This window comes from Plectropomus leopardus, chromosome 12 (genome assembly GCF_026936395.1).
Source record: "Plectropomus leopardus strain MGB_pleo_1.0 chromosome 12, ASM2693639v1, whole genome shotgun sequence".
Lineage (NCBI taxonomy): Eukaryota > Metazoa > Chordata > Actinopteri > Perciformes > Serranidae > Plectropomus > Plectropomus leopardus.
In genome coordinates this window covers 29,378,722-29,402,137 of record NC_142187.1, presented here as the reverse complement: position 1 = coordinate 29,402,137, position 23,416 = coordinate 29,378,722, and the positions used below count along the sequence as shown (strand labels likewise).

At 40.5% G+C, this 23,416-nt stretch overlaps 1 protein-coding gene across 11 annotated transcripts in view; it reads left to right on the top strand.

Moving 5' to 3' along the window:
- Nucleotides 1-23,416, top strand: part of ptprfb (protein tyrosine phosphatase receptor type Fb) — a 215,589-nt gene that overhangs the window by 173,237 nt on the left and 18,936 nt on the right. For 6 of the 11 annotated variants that reach the window (XM_088085767.1, XM_088085772.1, XM_088085771.1 and 3 more), the window contains 6 exons: nt 474-628; nt 5,751-5,863; nt 9,552-9,584; nt 10,951-11,048; nt 16,388-16,511; nt 17,616-17,791. In XM_088085767.1, coding sequence (XP_087941893.1) covers nt 474-628; nt 5,751-5,863; nt 9,552-9,584; nt 10,951-11,048; nt 16,388-16,511; nt 17,616-17,791 — 699 coding nt within the window. The remainder of the gene's footprint in view (nt 1-473; nt 629-5,750; nt 5,864-9,551; nt 9,585-10,950; nt 11,049-16,387; nt 16,512-17,615; nt 17,792-23,416) is intronic. The other 5 variants (XM_088085773.1, XM_088085774.1, XM_042497203.2 and 2 more) reach the window with 1 other exon arrangement.

The window sequence follows — 23,416 nt, the reverse complement described above, 5'->3', positions numbered from 1 at the left end:
AGAGTTTGCCTTTTGTTGGCAGCTGTCATCGTCTTCTACTGTTTGCCACATTTCAGGTGTATGAAACAAATTTATGACCCATATCCTTTTGTAAACTTAGCTTTATTTTTTTTAAAAAAAGAAGGCTTTTCTTACCTCAAGTTTGTGTGTTGGAGTTTTTGATGTGGTGATAAGCACCTTCAGTTTTTCACCTTGCCAGTATGCTTTGTGAAAACCAACAAAAAAAGTTGTTTTTATTAAGAAAACCTTTGTTGAATTTTGATTTTTACCTTTACAGGATGCTAATGTGCTTGTCCTCTCAAATTTCGGCTCTTTTCCCTGGTGATGTTTTGGCTATTTTTAACTTGGCTTTTAAAAACCCCTTAGGAAAGCCACTGTACGTTTAGATAAGAGGGGAAAACCTCTTCTTATAGCTCTGAAGTGACTCTGCTCTCATGCACCTGCACTCTCCCTCTTTTATTTTTCTCTTACAGATGACATTTTCTGCCAGTCCCTACTCAGATCCAATCCAGGTCAAATCAACTATGCCGCAAGGGATGGAGCAACCCGAAATGTTGTGGGTTATGGGCCCAGTGCTGGCTGTGGTCCTCATCATCATCATCGTCATCGCCATCCTGCTGTTTAAGAAGTAAGAGGCTGCTCTCAGTCATTCTCCTCCGTGTTTGTATGAGGTCGAACCACATCGACGCTTGCGATTGTGGGTTTCTTTTGGTTGCATCAGGAATGTTAATGAGACATGTTCCCCTCTGCCAGTCGCACCAGGCTGCTCACACACCACACTGTAACATTCAATTTCCTTACCATAATATACAATGTGACGGGAAAGGAACCAAAGGCGGATTGATTTGTCTTTCAGAAAATCCTCCTTTTGCCCCAGAAGATTTTGGCCCAGCTGGTCGTTTTTAACAGTACAATGTGACATGTCAGTTGAAATGGCAGCTGACATTGCCTCCCTAATGAAAAGTACAGCTTGGCTGTCAAAAACCCTTAGTTAAGAGTGAGAAATGTGTTTTGGCCAACACTATTGGTCATTCCAAATAAGAAACAGAAGGCTGCAACAGTGGGCTTAACTAAAAGCTCAGTCGATATCTCTTAAAAGCACTTCAGCTGCCACTGTGCAGCACACCGTGGATACACGCGGGCCAGAAAGGTGCTTGGGAGGCACAGATAAATGGATAATGATAAACAACTAGCGCTGAAACAACAAGTCGATTAGTTTTATTTATGAAGTAAAAACAAGCCAAACATTTGCTGGCTTCTTCTGCTACTAAACTGTGTGGATTTGCTGCTTTCTATGTTTTTTTAATATATGTATATATTTTTAGATCGGATATCTTTGGGTCTGGAAACAGTGATGGCCATGTTTCAGTATTTCATCTACAAAATGAATCAGTTAAACAAATAATTGACAGATAAGTTGATAACAAAAATAATAAGACTCTATCCTACAACTGTAAGCATTTTTTTTTAGATAAATCTGCCAATTATTTTCCCAAATGATGATTGGTTATATAAAAGATGAGAAAATAGTTAAAAAAAATTTAAAAAAGGCCACATTGCTGACATCAAAGCACAATGCGATTTCATTAAATGTCTTGTTTTATCAAAAGTACTAATTTTACTATAATGAAAAACCAAAGAAAAGAAGCAAGTCACCCATCTGAGAACCTGAAACTATAATTTTTTGGCATATATTCTTTAAAAAATGATTTAAATTATGAATTCATTTAAAAAAATGAATTGATTAAAAAAGTGTTGCTGATTAATTTTCTGTCATAGACTGCCTCAGGAATTAGTCCTAAAACCAGAAAATGAGCTTGCATTTTACCACTGCCTGTTTCCTCGTCTTGAAGTCAACAGGGTTTTTTTTTAAAGGGTTTTGGGTTGGGTGTCTTAAACAAGATCTGTTGAACACAAACTTAAGAGAGTTTTTTGTTCCTCTTCTTATATTGTTCTATGACTTAAATTTCATCAGTAAATGCCTCTCTAAGAACTTTGAAGCTTTTATGTGTAAAAAAGATGGCTGCTAACAAATGGATAAATAAGACTACAGAACGTCCTCACGCCAAACACGGCTTTACAGCCTCGTTGTGGTGGCAACTTCAAGTCATGCAACCAGAGTGTGGTTTGTCTAAACCCAAGGTTAGCTTTTTAGTAGTGGTTTTCATTAGTGAAGATTATCTTGCTGAACAGGACGTTAAAGTTAAATATTTATTTAGCACAAAGCTTATTTTCTGTAATGATCCAAAATCCGATGGAAATATCCCAAAGGCTTTTTGACAAGGGAACCAGGGTGACACTAACTTCCGAGTTGGCCTACAGAAAAATGTAGCCTATATTTAGCCTTGTTAGTATTCAATAATAATTTGTACATTTAAAGACGAGACAATGATGATAATGTGGTTTGAACACTATAAAGATACCATTTGGACTGATTGACTGATTGAGACCCACCTCCCCATCTTCCCCTGATGGCTCCATTACAAATTCTCCGTTTCCCATCATATTTATTCTCCAACCTGCCACCCACAGCCGAGCACACTGCCATAATGCTACCGTCTCCAGCAGACTTAGAAAAAGGACTGGTTAATAATAGGCCTTGAGACAGCTCACTGCGGAGCAGCACATCGACAGGAGGGACAGTGGGGAGGTGGCGGCGTGCCCTTTTCACCGTGGACTGGCAGTAAATGTGCAAGGGAATAATCACAGTCTAGCTCGGGTTGTTATTGCTACCTGCATATTCGCCAAGCCCAACACGAACAGTGAACAATGATGAGCTTATTCTCAAAAGTCTCCAGCGAGTGTTAAGATAACTTTTTACGCTGTGCTTTGAGGATGTGGTTTACATTTTTTGGAAGGACTGCATTTAGCTCTCTGAAATTAAGAACAAACTTTGAGTGAAGAAGTTTTAGGCAGTGGTGGAATGTAACTAGGTACATTTGCTAAAGTAATATATTTATGTACAAATTTCAGGTACTTGTACTCTACTTGATTCCGTTCTTTTCATTAGAATTTAAACTCCTACTCTACTACATTTCAGAGGCAAATGTACTTTGTACTTCACTACATTAATCAGAAAGCTCTAGTTACTTTTCATATTATGATTTTTCAAAAAATAAAACATAAAGTGCATAAGATATGTTTTGTTACTAATTAAACTACATAATAGTTTCTAGAAGTACAGATAAAATTATTTTTTTAAAATAATCACTTATGTGATTGACAGAAAATTAAATGGCAGCTATTTTGATTAACATTTATGTCATTTTATTATTTTATTTTTTTCTGAATTGGGCACTCTGGCAACTATTTTAAAAAACAAAGTTTTTTAAAAAAAAATAGTTTGGGTTTTTTCCTGAGTGTTTTGCATTTTTTTCTGAATTGAATAGGCTTATTTAATAAACAACTCAGTCATTTTCTTTTTTTTAATAATTAAAAAAAATATTTTTTGGATAGGGTACTTTTCCTTTTCATTCTTGACGTAAATTTTCCTGATTACTTTTATTTAGATAACATTTTTAATGCAGGCCTTTTAACTTTAACCTAGTATTTTCACAGATTGGTGTTAGTACTTTTAATTAAGTAAAGAAACTGAATTCTTCCTCCACCACTGGTTATAGGTCCATATGAATAACAATTACCTATTAACCCCCCTCCCCCCTCTTTTTGCCCTCTGTGAAAGCAGCAAACAGGAAAGGTGGGTACTGTCACTGTTACGTCAGTCACAAGTTCATCTCCCACCACCCAAGTCCCTTTCATCTGTGTTGTGAAATTGTTGGTATTCATCAGCACTTCAGGGTTACAGGGTCAGCTTCCTCTCAGCTCCAGCCCAGAAAAAAATCCAGTCAAATAGAAATAAAAGGAAATCTTTAATCTGATTTGTTCCATTTTACAAGACATGAGAAGCAGCTGACTTTGCAGCCTTTGATAGCGGGGGTCAAAGCAACCCCCAGGTCACGTCCGTGTACCCGTGCATGTTCCACATCTAGTGCCAGTGTTCCTCCTCAGATCGTCCTGTCTGCCGTGGTTTGTCTCCGTGCTGTGTTTCATTATCCAGCCAGTGTCAGCTCGCCCCTTCAGGATTGGCCCCATCTGAATATGCCAAGGCATCACCTGCTGCTGAATGGGCCATTGTGAAGTAAATGCCAGACGGGGAAACTGCTGAAAAAGAAATGTTCCCATCTTTTAAGCTGACATTTTCCACCGAGACCCATTCCTCCACTTTTAGCCTTTTTTTTCCCTCTCCCTGCTTCCTCGTGGCAGGAGTCTCAACAAAGGGCCCTGTTCTACCCTCATTAAACGCACCCTGTACTGCACACACACTCATACGCTCACACTGTGTAAGTGTGTGTACTTACATTCTCACACGTCTTAACCCTCACTTTTAGCCTGAGATGAATAACCCCATTGAGATTGCTGCCATGTTTACTTTAGCCCAGCACTAAAGTGTGATGTAGATTGGCATCTGATTGGGTCAGAGGGAGAGATGAGGGGTGTGGAGAACAGATCGCAGATGCCCGAGCCCTCCACCGCCTCCCCCCGGCCCGGCCCAGCCTCAGCAGTGATCTATGGGAAAACCGGATACGGTCTGGCTCAGCTCTCGGCTGGAGAGGAAAAGATGCTTGTCATAGATTAGCCGTCACGCTGCTAGCATTAGCTTAAGCCCCTGCAGCGTAAGATAACAGGTGGCGGTGAGGCCCAAGCCCTGGCGACTGAGGTGGACCGGGTTAAGGCTGTGTGTGCACCACCGGCTTTATGTATTCTCACCACGCCTGGCTTCAACAGAAGGCCCTGCTCCTGCCTAAAACCCACGCTCGCCATTTGCAAATGGAGTGCAATGAGATGTGAAATTTCCACAGGGCGCCCTGATGCTTCCTTCCGCCCATTTCCATTTGCAGTCAGAAGGCTTGCGAGTCTGCAGCTGTATCTGTGCGAGTGTGTGTAGTTGTGAAAGTGAGGTGGGAAAGCGTACATCTGTGTGCCTGTTTGTGTGCGTATGTCAACAGATGCTGGCTGTCTGAACGCTAGAATACAGGCAGGCTGCGTTTTCTGTTCCTCTCTCTGCCTGCTGGACAAAGCCACGGTCGACTGAGCCGAACCAGGCCGGAGCCGCGCCGTGCCGTTCTGCGCTATGCTAGACTCAGCTAGGCCGAGCCTGGCGGCACAGGTGCTGCAGAACTGGTCTAATTACCCAGTGTTGTGCCACCCAGCTGATGAGCTAATTACAGCATCCGCCTGTTTTCCTCTCAATCTGGAAAGCCAGTAAACACAATGTGTTGTTAGCACACACACAGCAGCAAAAATCACACATTTAAATCTTTGCTACACTCAAACACACACGCTCATGTACACATACCCACACAGCAGCTGTCACCTATCCAGCAGCAAACAAACCCAACCTAGCCCACTCCAGGAAAATGATGGCATTTCTTCAAACACATTAAACTCCAGTTGGCAAACTAATGGGGGTAATGCCCTGGTACCTAGTGTCTCTTGAATTGCCGGTCCTCAGAACTAGTTTGGAGAACCCTTAACTATGTCATTAACCTCATCAGGAGTGCAGTGCAGTTAAAATGTGTGTTTCCTTCAGTCTGATACAGAGGAAAAATGTATGTCATTTAATCATCCTGTCATTTCCACTTGCAGTTAGTTTGAGGAATTAATGGCTAAGTTAGAGCTCTTGTATCAATCATGTAGGCAGTCTAGGCATGATGTTATTAACGCCCTACTGTCTGTTTCTGCCACCTCAGGAAGCGGGCGTCACCCCTACCCAAAGACGAGCACTCAGGTGGGGTGAAGGATTCCCTGCTGGCCAACTCCTCCGACCCCGTGGAGATGAGAAGACTCAACTATCAGACTCCAGGTAAGAAACGACATCCATGTAGCCTCATATGGTCAAGTTGGCTCTGCTTTTCCGCAGCAACTGTCCTAAAATGAACTTGTGTTTTTAAGTCATATTGGACGACAGGTAGAGATGGAAAGATTCCCTTGTTGACAACTTGATGGATGTATTATAACAGTTGTGTGAGGGCTGAATAATAGACTGTATATGATTATGGACGATGCATCTTCACGTAACCCCACCGTGCAAAAATGAAGCTCAAATATTCTGGAGATGGCTGCTGCCATCTTGCACTGGTGCAAAGTATCCTCATAAAAGACAATGACAATGCATCACCATATCCATCGTAATTTGACTTGGATGTTGACATGAACGTACAAGTCGGACACTAGGATTCATGATAACTTCTGTCATGGCTGGGTAATATATTGGTATTATACTGATATCATCAGACTTTGGATATCGTGGTTTTAAAGGCTGCTTTACAGTAAAATGATGCAACTTTCTGAAACTACTAGACTGTTGTAGCTGTTTTATTATTTGCCTTTACCCATTAAGTAATTTTATCCCCATTGCTGATAATTATTTATCAGAAAACTCACTGTGTAAATATTTGTGAAAGCCCAAATAGTAAACCCTACAGGATTGTCACAATATTAATATCGAGGTATTTGTGAAAAATATCATGATATTTGATTTTCTCCAAATCGCTCAGCCCTAAATGTGATATGACATGAACAAGTTATCAACTTCCATTTGCTCTCATGGATCTTCTTGGTGGTAATCTTAGATAAGTTTGCTGTAATGGGCAACGCTTATATAATTTGGGTGAATGCCTATACTATATATTAAGTGTGTGCATTTTAATCAGGCAGATTCAGTGAATTTTCTTTCATAAAAATGAATAAAAAGTGTGTCCTGCTTTGTGACTGAGGATTTGAAAGGGCTTCATTCCAAAAGGAAAATCCTCTCTGAAATTTATCAGATGATCCTATCTTCTACGCTGAAAGAAAAATATCTAAAGGTGACTCATACCTCTAATAGTGTTTCTTAATATCTTGTATTTTCAAGCTTTTATTTTTTCCTCAAATGGTAGATATTGCATTTTGGAATGATTTTTCTTTCTTTTCTCAACTAAACAGCCTTTCCAAAAGCAATCTACCTCTGCAGCGAACGCCTGCCTTCCTGTTCTCTTGATGGATCTCTTGTTTATTAGTGCTTTGTAGCAGGTGTTGCTGTATGAAATTCATGTGTCCTGCTTTATTTTGTGATTTATCCTCAGCCTGTAAATCTGACCAGTTCTCAAAAAAAGACAAATTGGTCAATAAGAGAAAATAAACAAATCATGCTCGCCATGATACCCAGCTCTGGACGCCATCAGTGGAGTCAGGCCGAGTGAATTTAGATTCCATCCACGCGCTGTGGTGAAGTGGGGTGGGGGGGTGTTGTGTCAGGGTGCCCGCCTCAGCATCAGCCTTCTTCCTTTTTTCCTCCTGATCTCCTACCTCCTCCCCCGTTCCTCGCTCCTCCTCCCTCCATGAGCTCCTTTCATTCTCCCTAGCCGTAATGAGTCCTGCTGCCTCTGATGTCAAGGTGAGGCAGGCGGATGGGAACAATGGAGCTGAGAGAAAATGTCAACCCCCGTGCACGCGCGATCGTGCACATTACTGTGTGTTTTCTGTGTGTGTGTATCCCTTCTCACGGGTTATTAAAGATCCCGTTCGCCATACACACTGATGCACACACACAGAAACACACACGCAGCCCCTTTGAACCCCTGCAGAGGAATTAAGCAGTGCTGCTGCTCTAAAAGAGCCCTGTCCTCCCGTCCTCCCACTCCACCTCTTTCCTCTTTTGTCTTCCATTTCCCCCTGTAGGGTAATCTCTCACTCTTTTTCTTTCATTCACACTCTGCCCCCCCCCTCCTCTCTCTCTCTCTCTCTCTCTCCCTGTATGTCAACATTTCTCTCCTTCTTTCTCTCTCCACCTTGCTGTTTTCCTTCAAGACTGGTGATTATCAAAAATCACCAAGGCTGCATCTCGCTGTCGAAAAACGTGTGAAGTTCCAAGGTTGAGCTGAGCGAATATTGAACAGTCCATTCCTCTCTCCTTTAGCTCTTTTTCTCTCTCTTTGATTCCCCCGCAGCAGGTGATCATTCCTGCTCTGATTTGATTGTTGTTAAGTGGTTTGGCCGATTGCAGCTCATGTTTCCAGCATGTTGGTTTGTGAAACAGACCTCGGCTGCACCTTTCGGCACTTCAGGAGCGGGCGTGTGGCTCTATGAGTAACTGACCTGGTTTATCCTTGGCAGACCTGGTTCTGATAGTATTTGCAAATACACATCAGAGTAAGTGTGGTGCCATTTAAGTAGGACTGCAATTTACCATTAAGTAGTCACAGTGGAGTATTTTAATGTGCAATTAGGGGATATAAACAAAATTTCAGGTGCACTCGCTTTTTTTTACGTACCTAAAGTGGCTTAGATCATCTGGTTGAGACAACTTGTTTACAACCTGTCTGATCATCTGACCACTGGCATGCCATATGTTTCCAGATCTCAGTAACCACCTCAACCCTTTGAAACCTGGATCAACATTGGTTTTGTTGTGTTGCATTCAGATGCCTTTCACAAGGTTTTTGACCCTTTGAAACCTGAGCAAATTGTTTTTTTGTTCTTTTTTTTCAAGTTGATTTTTTGGGCCTTTTATGGGCTTATTTCAACAGGATAGCTTAAGCCTGAAAGGTGGAGAGAGAGGGGAAGATATGCAGCAAACGGCTGCAGGTTGAAGTCAAACCCGCAGCTGCTGCGGTAAGAACACAACCTTTGTAAATTGGGGCCTCAGCTCTACCAGGTGAGCTACTGGACAGCCCGAGCAAATTGGTTATAGATTTTTTGTACAGGCAATGACCAGCTCGGCAAGAAAAGTACAACTAATTGCAAAAAATAGTTAAAGGTAACAAGAACATTACCTGAAAGTTACTTTTTTTTAAAAAAGAAGAGAAAATAAGAAAACTATCCAAAAAATAAAATAAAATAACTCAAAATTAAAATTTATGTTACAGAAAAAAAGAATTATTTATTTTCACTTATTTTCTGGTAATTTCTCATTCTGAAACTATATTTATAATCTTAAGAATTTTATATTTAATATTATGTTACAAAAATGTATGATAATATAAAATACGTTTTTAAAAAAGCAGCACTTTTTAGGCTATTTTGTTTTTGTTTTTTACCTTTTCTTTTCCCCCTTATTTTGATGTGATTTTCTTGTTTTGCTTTCTTTTTTTTTTAAACTAATTTTATGTTAATTTTTGGGCCATGTCTTGTTACTTATTGCCTGTGTTTTTGAAAGAAATCTAACCAAATTGCTCAGGTCTCAAAGGGTTAAGGATTATAATGTTGTCATAACCACAACAAAGTGAGGCTTTTTCTTTAACTCTGAACTTGTAGAGGCCTGAACTCAGTAGTGCAGTTCACACTGAGCAGTCACAGGGGAGTGTTTTAAAGTCAGGCTTTGTATGCACTTCTGTTTAACAGCCTGAACTACACTACTTGAATTGTCCTGAGAGGGCAAACACCACCCGCTGCACACTCCAACTAGCTTCAAAGGTTATTTGCAGATACTGTTTGGCCCTGGTCTGATCCTGAGCCATCCCCATTGATTGAGTGTTCTTCTTCCTCCCTCCTTCACTCTCCTCTCTCCACAGGTCCCAGCTCTCATCGCTGCCCCAACACTCCAAGTTAGTCTTGCTCTCTCACCTACTGTGTATTTCCCACACATGCAGTCTCTCCTCCGCCCTCACTCGCTCCTGATCCCATTCTCCCCCCGTTGCAATCCCCGACAGACATCACATCCCCCACAAGCTTGTAGCCTCTGGCACTTCGAGGATGCAGCAACGTCCTCTCTTGGCTGTGAACCTCCCACAACACCTTTTTGGTGCGGAAGCAGGGGACTAGATGTTTTCATGGATAGTTGAGCAGTGCGGACAGTTGCTCTTGCCGTGCATTAGCCTTGTTATCTATGGCTTCACTCTCCATTTACCCAACAACATGGCTGTAAAAGACCTGGGTGAACACGCATAAACACATACACACTGATGTTAATGTGCTCATAGGTCCCTCGGTGTGATAGTATTAAATTAGTGTAATTGGTCAGGTCTCATCTTGTGCAGTGGCCATAGTTACCAGCCATTAGCCATTAGCATTACAGCAGTAATGAGCTTGCAGCAGTCGCTCATCTGAAAGCATGACCCATGACCTTACAGATGCAGCCAAACACACTAATGTTAATATACGTACCTTTTCAAAGTGTCTCTCTGATCTCTGTGTGACTTAAAGGCTGTAAGGTTAATGATGCACCGTGTATAACTTAAGAGCCTCTTCATGCGTTGCATACAGTTAACTTTTAACACATAAGGCAAGTTCCCAGCAATCCGTTTAAGCGCAGAGCCTTGCCAAGTTCAGAGGCACAGGGGGAATTTGTGTCGGTAGATTAGCAATAAATCATCCAATAACTCGGCGATGAGAAATCTAGAGAGCGGCAGGGGGGTTGTTTGAAATTAATCCAGCCCAAGCGCTCCAGGCTGGGCCGAAAGATAGTCTATTGTAGGGAAAGAGATTTTCAAAGAAATGAGTTTTGGCTGGTGACCAGTCAGTTTTTTTTCTTCTTCTGCGGGAAGTGACAGTGTGACCGATTTGTAGAGACTTGTGGGTTCTTGCTCTGATCCCACCTCTGCCACCAATTGAGCGTCGTGGAGTCAGAGCGATGTCTGCCTCCTGCTTCCCTCCAGGAGCATGCTCACCCAGTCACTCATGTGCATCGCCGTGCCAGCCCCACCTCTGTCCTCCTCACTTAGCATGACGATGTCACCAAATGTCACCAAATGTCACCAGCCTGTTTCAACTTGTGCGCTCTCTCTCCTCTCTCTCTCTTCATGCATTGTTGAACAAAGTGCACTCTCCTCACCGTTACACAGCCACCTCATGGTCCCACTGGCAGCCTCACTCACCCTGTGGTCCAACCAGTCTTTGTGTAAGTCGATGTGCAGGTCTCATGTAGGAACACCTTGATCTCACTCTTCGCTCCCCTTCCTCTTCCTCTCTCAGGAATGAGGGAACACCCACCCATTCCTGTCGTCGACCTGGCTGACCACATCGAGCGACTCAAGGCCAACGACGGCCTACGCTTCTCTCAAGAGTATGAGGTAAGAGCTGTGAACTAATACTATATCAGTGTTTCCCTCTCTTTCAAGCATATAATTGCATTTCTTTGTCATAGTGTCTGGGAGGAAGTTTTGTGTTTATGCCTCTTTGATCCCATATGCATGTATTCTAATGGATTATGGAAGACTTCTTTCACAGACATTCTTCAGTCATTTTTACAACTCTATTACCAATCCCACCAGGAAACCAACACTTACATTTAATGCTGCGAGATGCTTTTCCACAAAACTAGCAGGTGGCGAGTTGCTTAAGCAATCTGTGTGCGTCTTGATGTTTCCCCGAAGAATGTTATTTTGCAGGCGGTCTCCCCGATGCAACTCGGTGAGGGATTATCTCTTGTCAGTGTTCTTCCTCCAAAAAAAAAAAAAAAAAAAAAAGAGAGAGAACGAATTTGCATTTAAAGTGGCACATAGTTGGTTTGGGGACGTAGCGAGGCCAGATCAAGAGGAGAGGCATCCTTGAATACAGAAAAACAAGAGCTGTCTTTTATTTATTTGTTCTGAATGTTCGATCTGTTTTGTCTAATCAGCTCTATTCCTCACATTGATGGATTCAACAAGGCTGTTGGAAGGATTGCAGATCTTTTTTTTCTTTGGCTTATTTTTACCTTCACCTTAAAAGTTGTGATTGCCTCTGTCTGTTTGTGTCTGACCAGCATGTGTTGCTACAGCCTGGAATTTGTTGTGCAATTTCACACTCCCGAGAGAAACAGCTCATTTATTTTGATGACCTCATGACCTTTCCCTGAGCATCACCACAAGCCCAAACTTTATAACAGTTCTGTTATCTGCCCTGTCCAGTGTTTACTGGGAAAATCACATCTATTTGATAAACTTACATAACAGCTTGCCTCTACCATCTACCCAGCGGCATTGCCCGCATAAAAAAAGTCATTTTATGGCGCTTATATTAACATCCAGCATTTAAATATTTGGTCTTGCATTAGTAAGCTGAATCCCTGAATATATTCAGATTTCATACATGAATTTTTTCTCAGTTTTAGTATTCCTAGCTGAAAGTAATGCATTCTAATGTAACAGCCGTGCAATAAATCCTACAATCAGGAGGGTTATAGTGCCAGGGTTTTTGTTGAAACTGTTGTATGGTGGTGTTTATTCAACTTCATGGTCATTTTAGAGGATGTAGTTTGTTTCACGGCTTAATAGTATTCCCTTATACCTTCAGGTATTTCTAATATTCTGTCCATCCCCTTAATATCAGTGAGGGTGGACTAATACAAATACAAAAGTCTAGTTTTGCATGAAATCTGTTCGAAAGAGCCTTTTTAGTGGAGCAGCGTGCAGGATTTAGTGGCATCTTACAGTGAAGGTTGCAGGTTGCAACCAACTGAAACATCTTCTATGTGCAAAATGTGAATTTCTTGGTTAGGATTCTTTCAGTGTTCATTGTTCAGGATGCTTTTACTGGGAGCCGAATTGCCCGCAGAGGTCTCTTCCTTCTCAAAACAAACTGACTCAGTGATTTAAACCGTTAAAAACACTGAATAAAGCAGTTTCACATTAAACAAATAGTGTTTCTCCTGTACTGTTATGCTTGTCACAGACAGGCCGCAAGCCCAGCACCTGCTAATCTGTGCTCACATTTTCTCTATGATATTTCAGAATCCAGATGTTTAGAGTTTTTTTTACCTGGAGCCAAATTATCTGCAGGTCTCCTCCTCTCCATAACAAACAGACTTGATGGTTTAACCAGTGAAAACAGTGTATGAAGCATTTTTACAATAAAAACATTTTTTTTTTGAATGCTGTTTGACTTATCCCAGAGGTGCTGCTTACTACAATGGCTGACACAAAAACACTAATGACCCTATCAAGAGCAATATTTAGTTGTCCATTCTTAGCTACTGTAGAAACATGGCAGACTCTGTGGAAAAGGACCTGCTCCCTATTTTGACAAATACAGCTCATTCTAAGGTAACGAAAAAATAATTCTTATTTTGAGATGATTATAAATAAAAGAAAACGTAGTAATTATATTACATTTCTGCCAATATACCCCCCTAAATCCTACACACTGGACCTTTAAAATAGGACAGAATATACATTCATTATTTGTATGCATGCAAAGATGCACACAGCATACAGATTTTTTATGTGATTCACCACGAAATTAACAGCTTACTGGGGAGATAATTAGGCGTTGGTAAAATCTGCACTCAATTAAGTGCTTTCTTGTGTTGCTCACTGCCCCTCCAGCACATCACCCTTTCGGCCTGTTGAGTTAGTGTAAACGAATCAAGCCAGGGAAGTGGTTTGTATAACTGCAGGCAACCAGCCCGACCCCATTCCCTCTCTGCACCAGTCATTCCAAGCCAGGGAAGACCCCCTCCATGGCCCGGCAGATGGCCGACCATCTCTGTGCCAGCCTAGCCGCTGTGGCAGAGCTCACGGCGCTTTGTCACAGTCACGTTCGCCGGCTGCTCCCGTTGCGCCTTACCCCAAGGCGCAGAATTTGTAGAGGCTTCACCACTTCCTCTCCCTGATGTTTCTTTCGGGCGGCCTGACACTTCCTCTACCACCAACTCTGGTCCACATCACACTGAGCAATGAGCACTCTGGGTAATGAGCAGAATTTGACATGCTGCAGCTTCCCCTGACAGTCTTTTTATCCCAGGAAGCAATATCACGCTGCAGTCGTCATATAGCATCATTATGTTCATCTGAAAGCATTTCCAGTGTGTCAGCGAGAATACCTTTGGCGTTTGCTTCTCACCTTCTTTCTACCATCTCTACCTAGGACTTACTTGTTTGCTAGTTGTCATCAGTCTAGTGTGCCTGCTGTGTTCACTGAGCTCTCAAATGGATATGACATATTTTGACTGCAAATGAAATCTTTCTCTACGTACTGGCGGGCACGGACAGAGAAATTGGCAGTGCTGAGCTCATCAGCACCAGTAGGCCTATACCCACATGACTCTTAGTGCTGAGCAATTTGGAGCTGTAGTGGAAGAGTTCTTGCATATGAGCACTCCACATTTTTCATATCTTGCTCAGAAACATACAGCATGTACATGGCTCTCTATGGAAAAATAATAATAGTCTAAAATAGTTTGTATAAACATTGTTGCCATATATTTATTTTTTCTATTTTGATGTCACTTAATTCCACAGGACAAGATAGTAAGAGCTAGAAAATTACTGTTATAGGACAGCAATTGAATGCTAGTTGGCACCTGAGATTTTCAAATTAACTGACAGTATGCTGATAGTTATAGTAAGCAAACACCTGCCTCGTGTAGCTTTGGACCCCAGACATCAGGACTACACTGCAAAATACTATTTTGCTCAACACTTTATTTTTAACCCATTCAGATCCCCTGTCCATTCGACTCGACATAACTTGTCTAGGAAGTCTAGATCTATTATTAGTGTCATCTGACTTGACCCAAAGGCACAAACTTATTTGATTAGACATCTGTAAGCCAATCACAGAGGTACGCATCATCTAAAGTGGACTGCAGTCAAACCACACCCCCTTTTCAACAAGCGTGACTTACAGTGAGGAAAGGAGGAAGCGCAAGACACGTCTTAGTCTATATATCAAATTGATATAGTACATAATTTGTGTTTAAATAGTTTAAAGTAAAAATGTGTATTACTTATACATGTCAAAATATCATGGAAGATTTATAGCTTTTACTCTTTTTTTCAAAAATATCTGGATCTGACTGTCACCGGAAAATGAAAAGGAGAACTACCGTTTAAACAGGGAAATACTGTTTTGATGAGATTTTCTAATGATAAAAACAGTCATATTTATATTTATAATGCATCTTATTGATTGTTTTCACAGAATATTAATCCATGGAGGTTTTCCATATAGTATTTTCAGGAGATACTTCAGAAATTGAGGATATTTTGAGTCATAATGACAAAAACAACTAACAGCATCTATTTAATGTGTTTTAAAACATCACTTTATTCATTGATGAGTCAATTATTCATGAAAAATAAATAATCTGACTTTTTTTTTCTTTTTTTTTTAAAAAGTCTGAAAAGTCTGTAAAAATCATTTGTTGTCTATTATTGTCTTTATTTTTAGGATGCATTCACATTCTCCATAAATTGGAATGAACAGAAAAAACACATACAAAACATCCCAATCCCCCAAACTTTGCTAATGATTGATTATTGCATTTATAGTAAAAATCTACTTTGCAGTATTTTTTTTGTGCATGTGTGTCTGTTTGGTGGAAAAAATGGGTTCTGAAGGGGTTAATCTCGACTCTCTCCAGGCCTCACCTTGTGCCCTTCATTATATGCATTATCCAATAATTATTATCCTAACGTTGGAGCTGTCAAGATTTGACCAAAGACAACCTCAGATAATTGAATTACGTAGTCCTACTGCCACGTTAAGCAAGTGAAGGAATTTCAAAGGTGTCGTTTTGACACTACTGCTGGATTTGCGAGGCGAAAGGTCTGGGGAATTAGTGGACATGGTTCCGGTGTGAGCTGAGGGAGGATCGATTCAGAATAACAAGAGACTCTGTGACATTATCGAGCAGAGGGATGGGAGGCCGTCACATATCTCCCCAGATCAATATGTATGCAGTCTACTGTCGTCTTAGCCCCGAGAGACAAATGACGTAAGAAAGAAAGGGTTAGAAACGGGCACAGGGTGAAATAAAAATACAAGAAAGGAAAGGGCAACAGAAACAGAAGATGAGAAAAGAAACAAAGAAGGATGATGAGAAGTATAATGGTTACCGCAAGAAGTCATGCATGTGACTTCTCATTATTTGCTAATTCAATAGGTCCATCCTAAAGGGAAAGGATGAGTGTTTGTGGTTGGCTGCAAGCTTCAGCAAAACCCTTACTCATTTCCCATCCGACTAAAACGAACATTTGGTCGTGTTGGCTCTTTTGGCTCAATCCATGGACAATTTTTGGTTTATGTTGATTTAAATCACCAAAACAGTTTATATTTCCGCCTCATTGACATTCAAGGCATCAGATTTCTTGCAAAAAATCAACCTGGCAATGCAACAACAGAAGCTGCAGAGGCGTCTGCAATATGGCACTTTGTGCAGACTCAAGCTATCAGTTAACAATCTCCTACATTGTATAAAACAAACCACTTACCTGTAGAGCTCCACTGTGGATTTCCAGGAGGCATCATGTTGGTATATGTTCCATTTAAAGGCTTTTTTGTCCATACTGTGATGCGGTTGAACGGGTGACAGTTTATCCGTGTAGCACTCAAGAGCCTCTTTTTGTGCTTCTGTTTTCTTTTCCTTCTGTCTGCTCACTCTTCCCTCCATCTTTCGGTCTCATTTCTCTCCTGCCCTCTCTCACAGTCCATTGATCCAGGCCAGCAGTTTACCTGGGAGAACTCCAACATGGAAGTCAACAAGCCAAAGAATCGCTATGCAAACGTCATTGCCTATGACCACTCCAGAGTGGTGCTCACCTCTGTTGATGGTAAGAGCTCATGTAACCACTCAACCCCTCAGATAGCCATTGAGAGAGGCAGCCATCAATTGAGACCTCGTTCACAAGTATGGCAGACATTTTGTACGCCTGCAGCTGCGGCTTTAAAAAGCCCCACAAAGCACATGTACCCTTTTTGCTTCGATATAGTGTTGATCATAAAGTACCATGCATCTCAAGTGATTTATCATGCATAAGCAGGAATAAAAAGCAATGCCTGACCAAACTTACTCAGTGCAGAGGTCTGCTGTACAGGCTGGCAGTCTAAAGAAGCACTCTGATTATGGTTAAAAATCCTTTATTCACACGTGGATAGACTGACAGTCTTCATCAGGGTATAAAATGCATTGGAACAGGGTTGTCAATTTAAAACTCATCAAGAGATCACGTGAGAGTGCCAGCCCATACCATGGGATCTCTGCACTGAGAAAGCTTGGACAGTTGCTGCTCTTTATTCTTCCATGGTTGTTTCCCCTAACCTAAACCCTTTACAACCTCGTTCAACATCAGTGTTCTTGTGCTGCAATCAGGCGCCTCTCACAAGCTGTTTTATCCTTTAGATCCCGAGGCAAATTGGTTTGATTTCTTTCAAAAACACGGTGGAAAAGCATTGACCAAAGTGGCAAGAAGTGTCCTACAAATCGCAAAAAAATAGTAAAAGGTGATAAAGAAAATGACCTGGCAATTTGTTTTTAAAAAGGAGAGAGAATTATTAGAAAGTTTTCAAAAGCTGGGAAAAAAAAATGTCCAGAATACTTATTCATAATCATTATGTATATTCAAAATCATGTTACACTTCTGCTTTTTTTAGGGTCATTTATGTTTGTTTTTGTTTTTTTTACTTTGCCGTGTTATTGCTTATATTCAGGTAATTTTCTTCTACTACCTCATTTGCTACATCACAATGAAATCAGTTAAGTTCAGTTATGGCTTTTGGTTTTTGTGTGCCATCCCAAGATTTTCAATGGCCCCAATTGGCCCCTGCAATTAAACATGTCTGGGGCGCCACTGTCCAAGCAACCTTAATAAATCAAATAAAGTACAGTGCATAATGTATCAGCTGCATCCTTACACGCCGTCTTGTTTTTGTCTCAGCCGTTCCAGGCAGCGACTACATCAATGCCAACTACATTGACGGCTACAGGAAGCAGAATGCCTACATCGCCACACAGGGGCCACTGCCAGAGACACTGAGCGACTTCTGGAGGATGGTGTGGGAGCAAAGATCCAACACCATCGTCATGATGACCAGACTGGAGGAGAAGTCACGGGTAAGGAGAGGCGGCGTCATTTATAAAACACTGACAGTCTTTGACTCTATTGCCTAACAGTTAATTCTTTATTACATATTAATTTATTTACACGAGCACACTTTAAAATTTAATGAAATAAATGATATAATTTATTAATAATACATAACACGTGAGCTCAATCACTATAAATTATTTAATTGTGAATCCTCTTGCTTAGGAGAAATCTATCGGAGTATAAATGTACATTCAGTTTAGGAAATGTAGCAAAGTAAAAGTGAAAGTTGACAGAACTATAAAAAAATTGTACTTTAAGGTCAGATACTCAAAAGAAAAATGTAACACAATATTACGTCGTTATATTACACCACTTTATATAAGTAAATAAAGAAGCCAGTGATAAATATGCCTTGGAAATATCATCAAAATGCATTTGCATGCAATTTATGGTAGAATGTATGAATAATGTCACTTTTTATATACCACACCCTTTACTACTACCTAGTTAGGAAATCAACCAACAAGTGGCGTCTGAATTTGGAGAGTTTCAACACTATGAGGAAACCAAATGACTGTCTAGTAAACTTAAGGTCATTGAAGATAGTAATATGACGTACCAGACAGTCTGGTATGTGGCCTGAAATGGAGTTTCCTGACACTTTATATCTATATGTTGATGTAGTTCAACACTGGGGGAAGTACACCCAACAAAGCTTGAAGGCATATAGACACCGGGTCTTACTTTAAAGTGGGATTTGTCAGCCTGATCAAAGTCACAAGCACTTCAAAGGATATTTTGGTTGTCTGTGGACAGTATCGCTTCATGTTGCTTCTCTGCTCCTGAGTCTTCAGCAATCTCTAAAAACTTCATGAATTCCTTTTAAATCTGTTTGTGAAGTAAAATTGCACAACAGCTTTTTATTTATTTATTTATTTTTACCATTTCCCATTTTCCCTCCTGCTGTTTGCTTGGCTCTTATGGGGGAGTTACCATAGCAACTTTGCATATGATGACAACACTTGCATACGCCTCTACTAAAAATAAGAAAATAATAAAATAGTAAAATTCTGAACATGTTCACAGTAGGTAAATTTAGATTTTCATCATCATGCAAATTCTATCTCATTTTATTATTTAGAAACTTCTCTGTGAGTTCAGCACTTGATTGCTACATATTTATTTTTGCAACTCCTTGCAAGGGTTTCATAGACAACGAGTGTCTCATTTGTGTTTGCACTCTCTGAATTTGGCTCTCGAAAAGCCTCGGCACTATAATGAAAACTCTGAAGTTGGAGTTAAGAGGATTGTCACCCCAACAACACCCGTGTGCTCCTTAAAATACATTCAGGCTAATAAAAATGAAAAAAAGGAGCACATGGGCAACTTGAGATTCAAAATTCGGGATGGGTTTATTTAATTACCATCACAAAATCATGCTCATGAATTCCTTGGAGGAAATAAATCAGTGTGGAGCCCTGCCAGTATGTGGTGCTTTATTAGCAAGTGCATTCGGTGCCCTAATGAAAGAGAGTCCCCAGACTAAGAACTGGAAGTAACAGGGATTGTAAATGAAAGAGTTCATTTCCAAAATCCTACACATTGATTTTTTTTAGTCGGTGGGGTGGGAAGGAAATCATTACATGAGGCTCAGTTCATTATTCAGTATCTATATTGAGTCTGTAAAAAAGCAATCGTTTTGTCAAGTAAAGACACAAATTAGTTTCCATCCCTCAAAATGTACCATCATCTGTTTTAATTTCAAGCTATCGATGCAATCAATCATTTAGGCAAATTGTGGGCACACTATGGCTTTTTGGAACAGAGCTCATTTATTTGTACCTTGGAGAATATCTGCAGCGCGGATATGCTTGATAAGATGATTTTTATTTCAGTCGATCGCAGCCAGGATATACTCATCCTCAGAAAATACCTCCCCATATATATTTAGTGTGTCTGAGTGGCATTTTCAGAGCTCTGTGATAGAGGAACATGTGCTCCTGCTTTGATCTCAGACTCACAGACGCACATACGTACACAGGGAAAGAATCACCACAACACAGCATAAGGAACTTAAAGAGAAATCAAACAGCCTCTCAGCCTGTCCCCACCTCCTACACACATTTGAGAATCAATTGGCTTGCCAACACTATGGAGAGATGCGGAGAATCAAACTTCCACCGATGGGGGTGGGAACAGCTTTTGCCCACATGTCAGCGTACCTTGAAATCTTCAGTATAACATCATAAAACGATTTGGAGCTAGAATTTCCAATCCAGCACAGGATGTTTAATCACTCTAAAAAGAGCATGTATTTATCTGCATTGCTGACATTTATACTATTAAAAGAATTTTTCATACACAGTAAATATTAATGTGTTAACAATTCGAAAAATATTTTTTCTGTGTTTATTATTCTTTGAACGCTGGTGTTTATAAATCACAATTACAGCCTCCGCTATACAGAAAAGTACATTTTTAGTTAAAAGACAATTAGCATTATGTCTCCGATACTAATGTCTGTCGCAATTTTTAAATGACTTTTTCCCAAAAAAAACATTATGAAGCATTTAACTGTGAGTTTAATTGATTAAATTGTTTTTCCATCAGTCCCGAAAATTAAAATTACTCAATATGTGGAACTGTCTGAAAAAATTCTATCAGACTGCAATCTGCGTCAGACAAACAGCGTTTGCAAGTTGATAATTAACAGACATTTGATAGGACAAAACATAATAAAAAGCTCGCTGTGCTATTTGTACTTATTAGACACATGGTATGCTACATTTTTTTAATACACTTTATTTTGAGTTTTCCATTCATAGATGTAGTTACAAAATTAACAAAAATAAATAAACAAATAAACAAAAACACTCATATCTGTACATGCTTAAAAAACAAAGTACTTTATAGAGTAGCAAAAGATAAAATGAAAATGATTGTAAATTGGCCGACAATGGAAAACAAGCACAATTTGAAATTCAATTCATTCATTGAACAATCAGGCATAAATTAGCCAATTATCACTGGTGTGGTGGCACTTAGATAAAGAGGTGAATTTGACTCTGATATTTAGAATAAAATAGAACTGAATTTTGCTAATTCCAGTTGTAGGTCTGTTTGTTGAATAAACTACAATAAAATGCATCTGGACTTCAGTATGGGTGTCTTTACATGCGTCACAGTTACGGGCCCACCATGCCTCTTACTGGCTTTTTTCATGGATAGTATTTCCACAGTTGTCTCACGGTATAAAGAAAGAGTACAACAGTGGGTAAAAGAGGTGCTGAGTGAAGCAATACACTGCATGCAGCTCTACAATTACATAAGATTTTGCTCATTTTTAAGAGTAAAACAATATATAAAAGTCATATTCACATGTTTGAGGTTGGGTGGCAATTATTCTATATGTTGAATGAATACATCCAAATAGAGGGCACATATATATGCATACTGAGTCAAACATAAAAATTCTTTTGTGTTTTACTGCTTTTATTTTGGTTAAAAAAAAATGCACCTTGTTGATTTTCTTTGTAACAAAATGCTTAATTCAAGCTTTGTACCTATAAAGGGGAAACAAATTGTGTGAAACTTTTAAGAGACCAACAAACTGAATACCTGACTTTTTTTAATTTCAGAGAGGTCATCATCTCTCTGACCCACTGTATAAATGAAGAGGCTTTGTTGATTTCTAATAGAGAACAATGAGACTGCGGGCCAAGAGAGATGCAAATGCAGAGATGTTTTCCTTGATGAGCAGATAAATTCTCCTCTGACTTTGATTTTTGTTCTTTCTTTTTTCTCCTTTACATGAACACACATCCTCCATTTGTCTATGTCTTTCGCACACACACGCACACAGACACGCACACATATGGTGAGTGTGTTAATCTCCCACCACACAGCCAGACGGATGTCTCATGTCAAACAGAGCAGGAGCTTGACAAATATGATGAGATCCTTCAGCAGGCAAATTCCAGCTTCCTCTAGCACTATCATTACCAGTTAGTGAAACCCTCAAAGGTCAGGACTTGAAGTCAGACCAGAGGTATTACTCAGTTGTGTGCGCGTGTGGTTGTGTGTATATGTCTAGATAAGCGGTCTGTGTCCTCTGCAAAAGGCCAGGCGACGACATGTGAGAGGCAGGCTTCAAAGCAGAAGCAGATGATAGTGAAACCTGCGGTCTGTGTGTGTGCGTGTGTGTCTGCATATGTTTATGTGTGTGTGTGTGTTTGCGAGGGAGAATATGCCACCCAGTCTCAGTCAGCACAGAGATATTCATTACAGTGGTGACTGCTAATCCATATGTTTGTACTGCGAGCGGTTCCCCATCACTCAATTGAGTTTCTCCTGCAAGGTGTACCTCTGCCTCTGAATGGGAGCTGTCACCAGGGGAGGTGAAATGTGAGGGGGTGAATTTTAGCACATTTCGTTTTTGTCGATTTGTACCAGCTCGCCGAGACAGCCGAGGTGCTTCCAAATGTCATCTCGGTACTGCAGTATCAATATGATTAGCTTAGCCACGCCACATCTCTTCCTCTGCATGTTATCCAAATCAATAGCAGCAAGTCCTTGTCCCTGCAATCCTGACACTTTGCATTTGCTCCGTTTCTATATGCAAAAAGGGAGTTGAGCAGACTTGTAGAGACTCTGTGAAATGACAAACTTTACCCACACACTTCTAAAATTTTTTAAGCCATTATTCAGAGTGCCTGTGACCGATTGAAAATGGGTTCAGCCTCCTTCTTACAGCACATAGTAGGTGGAGGAAAATTGTTAAAGACTGTTTATCCAAACAAGATTTTAGTCTTGAAAACATCCACAGAGAATCAACTGAGCCTAGAAGCTAGAAGCAAGACCAATCAGAGGACTACGCCGGAGTGTTTAGATAATGATGTGACTCATCGCCTCTAGATACTTGCAGACCTTGTGAACAACTATTAAATTAGGTGTTAGAAAAATCAAATGAAGCATGATTGTGCAACTGCGTGGCCTATTTTTTGACTCCAAATTATTCTCAAGTAGTTTAGGAGGTATTTGCCCAACGTTTTTAGAACGGACGCCCTATTATTGTTTTAAAACCAGAGCCAAACTCCAGTTACAGCCAGACCAGTCTGATGAGGAAGGGTTCATGTGCATGTTTGACTGAAGAAGAAGTAAACCATTTTAAAAGAGCTTTTTTTTCTAGTCTAATGCCAGTGGATCCATACCAAAGAGAGGGAGTAGAGTAATAACTGTGGCAAAGGCCAGTCTGTCATTTTCAAAGATACACAGAGTACCCAGTGCCAGTATTTGGAGGATTTTTAGCCTCATTCACAGTGAAGTTAGTTCTGTGCACATATGGAGCCAGGTGGCCGAACCTGCTGTCCAGCCACGACAGGCGAGGACAGGCTTTTAGATACATCTCCCTCCACAATGCAGTGTCCAATCATCACGAATGCGCCAAAAGCATACATGACAAAAGGTCGCGAACCAGCCGACAATTAGCTAATTGAAAGTGATCACAGGTCGGTAAAAGACAAAGTGGGTTTTTTAATGCCCTTTTGAAGCCCACTTCAAATGGAGACACACATGGGTGCACATGCACATGTTCGATTCACCCGCGCTCATTTTTTAGCAGATACAGGAGCTGACTCTGAGTCTTCCGC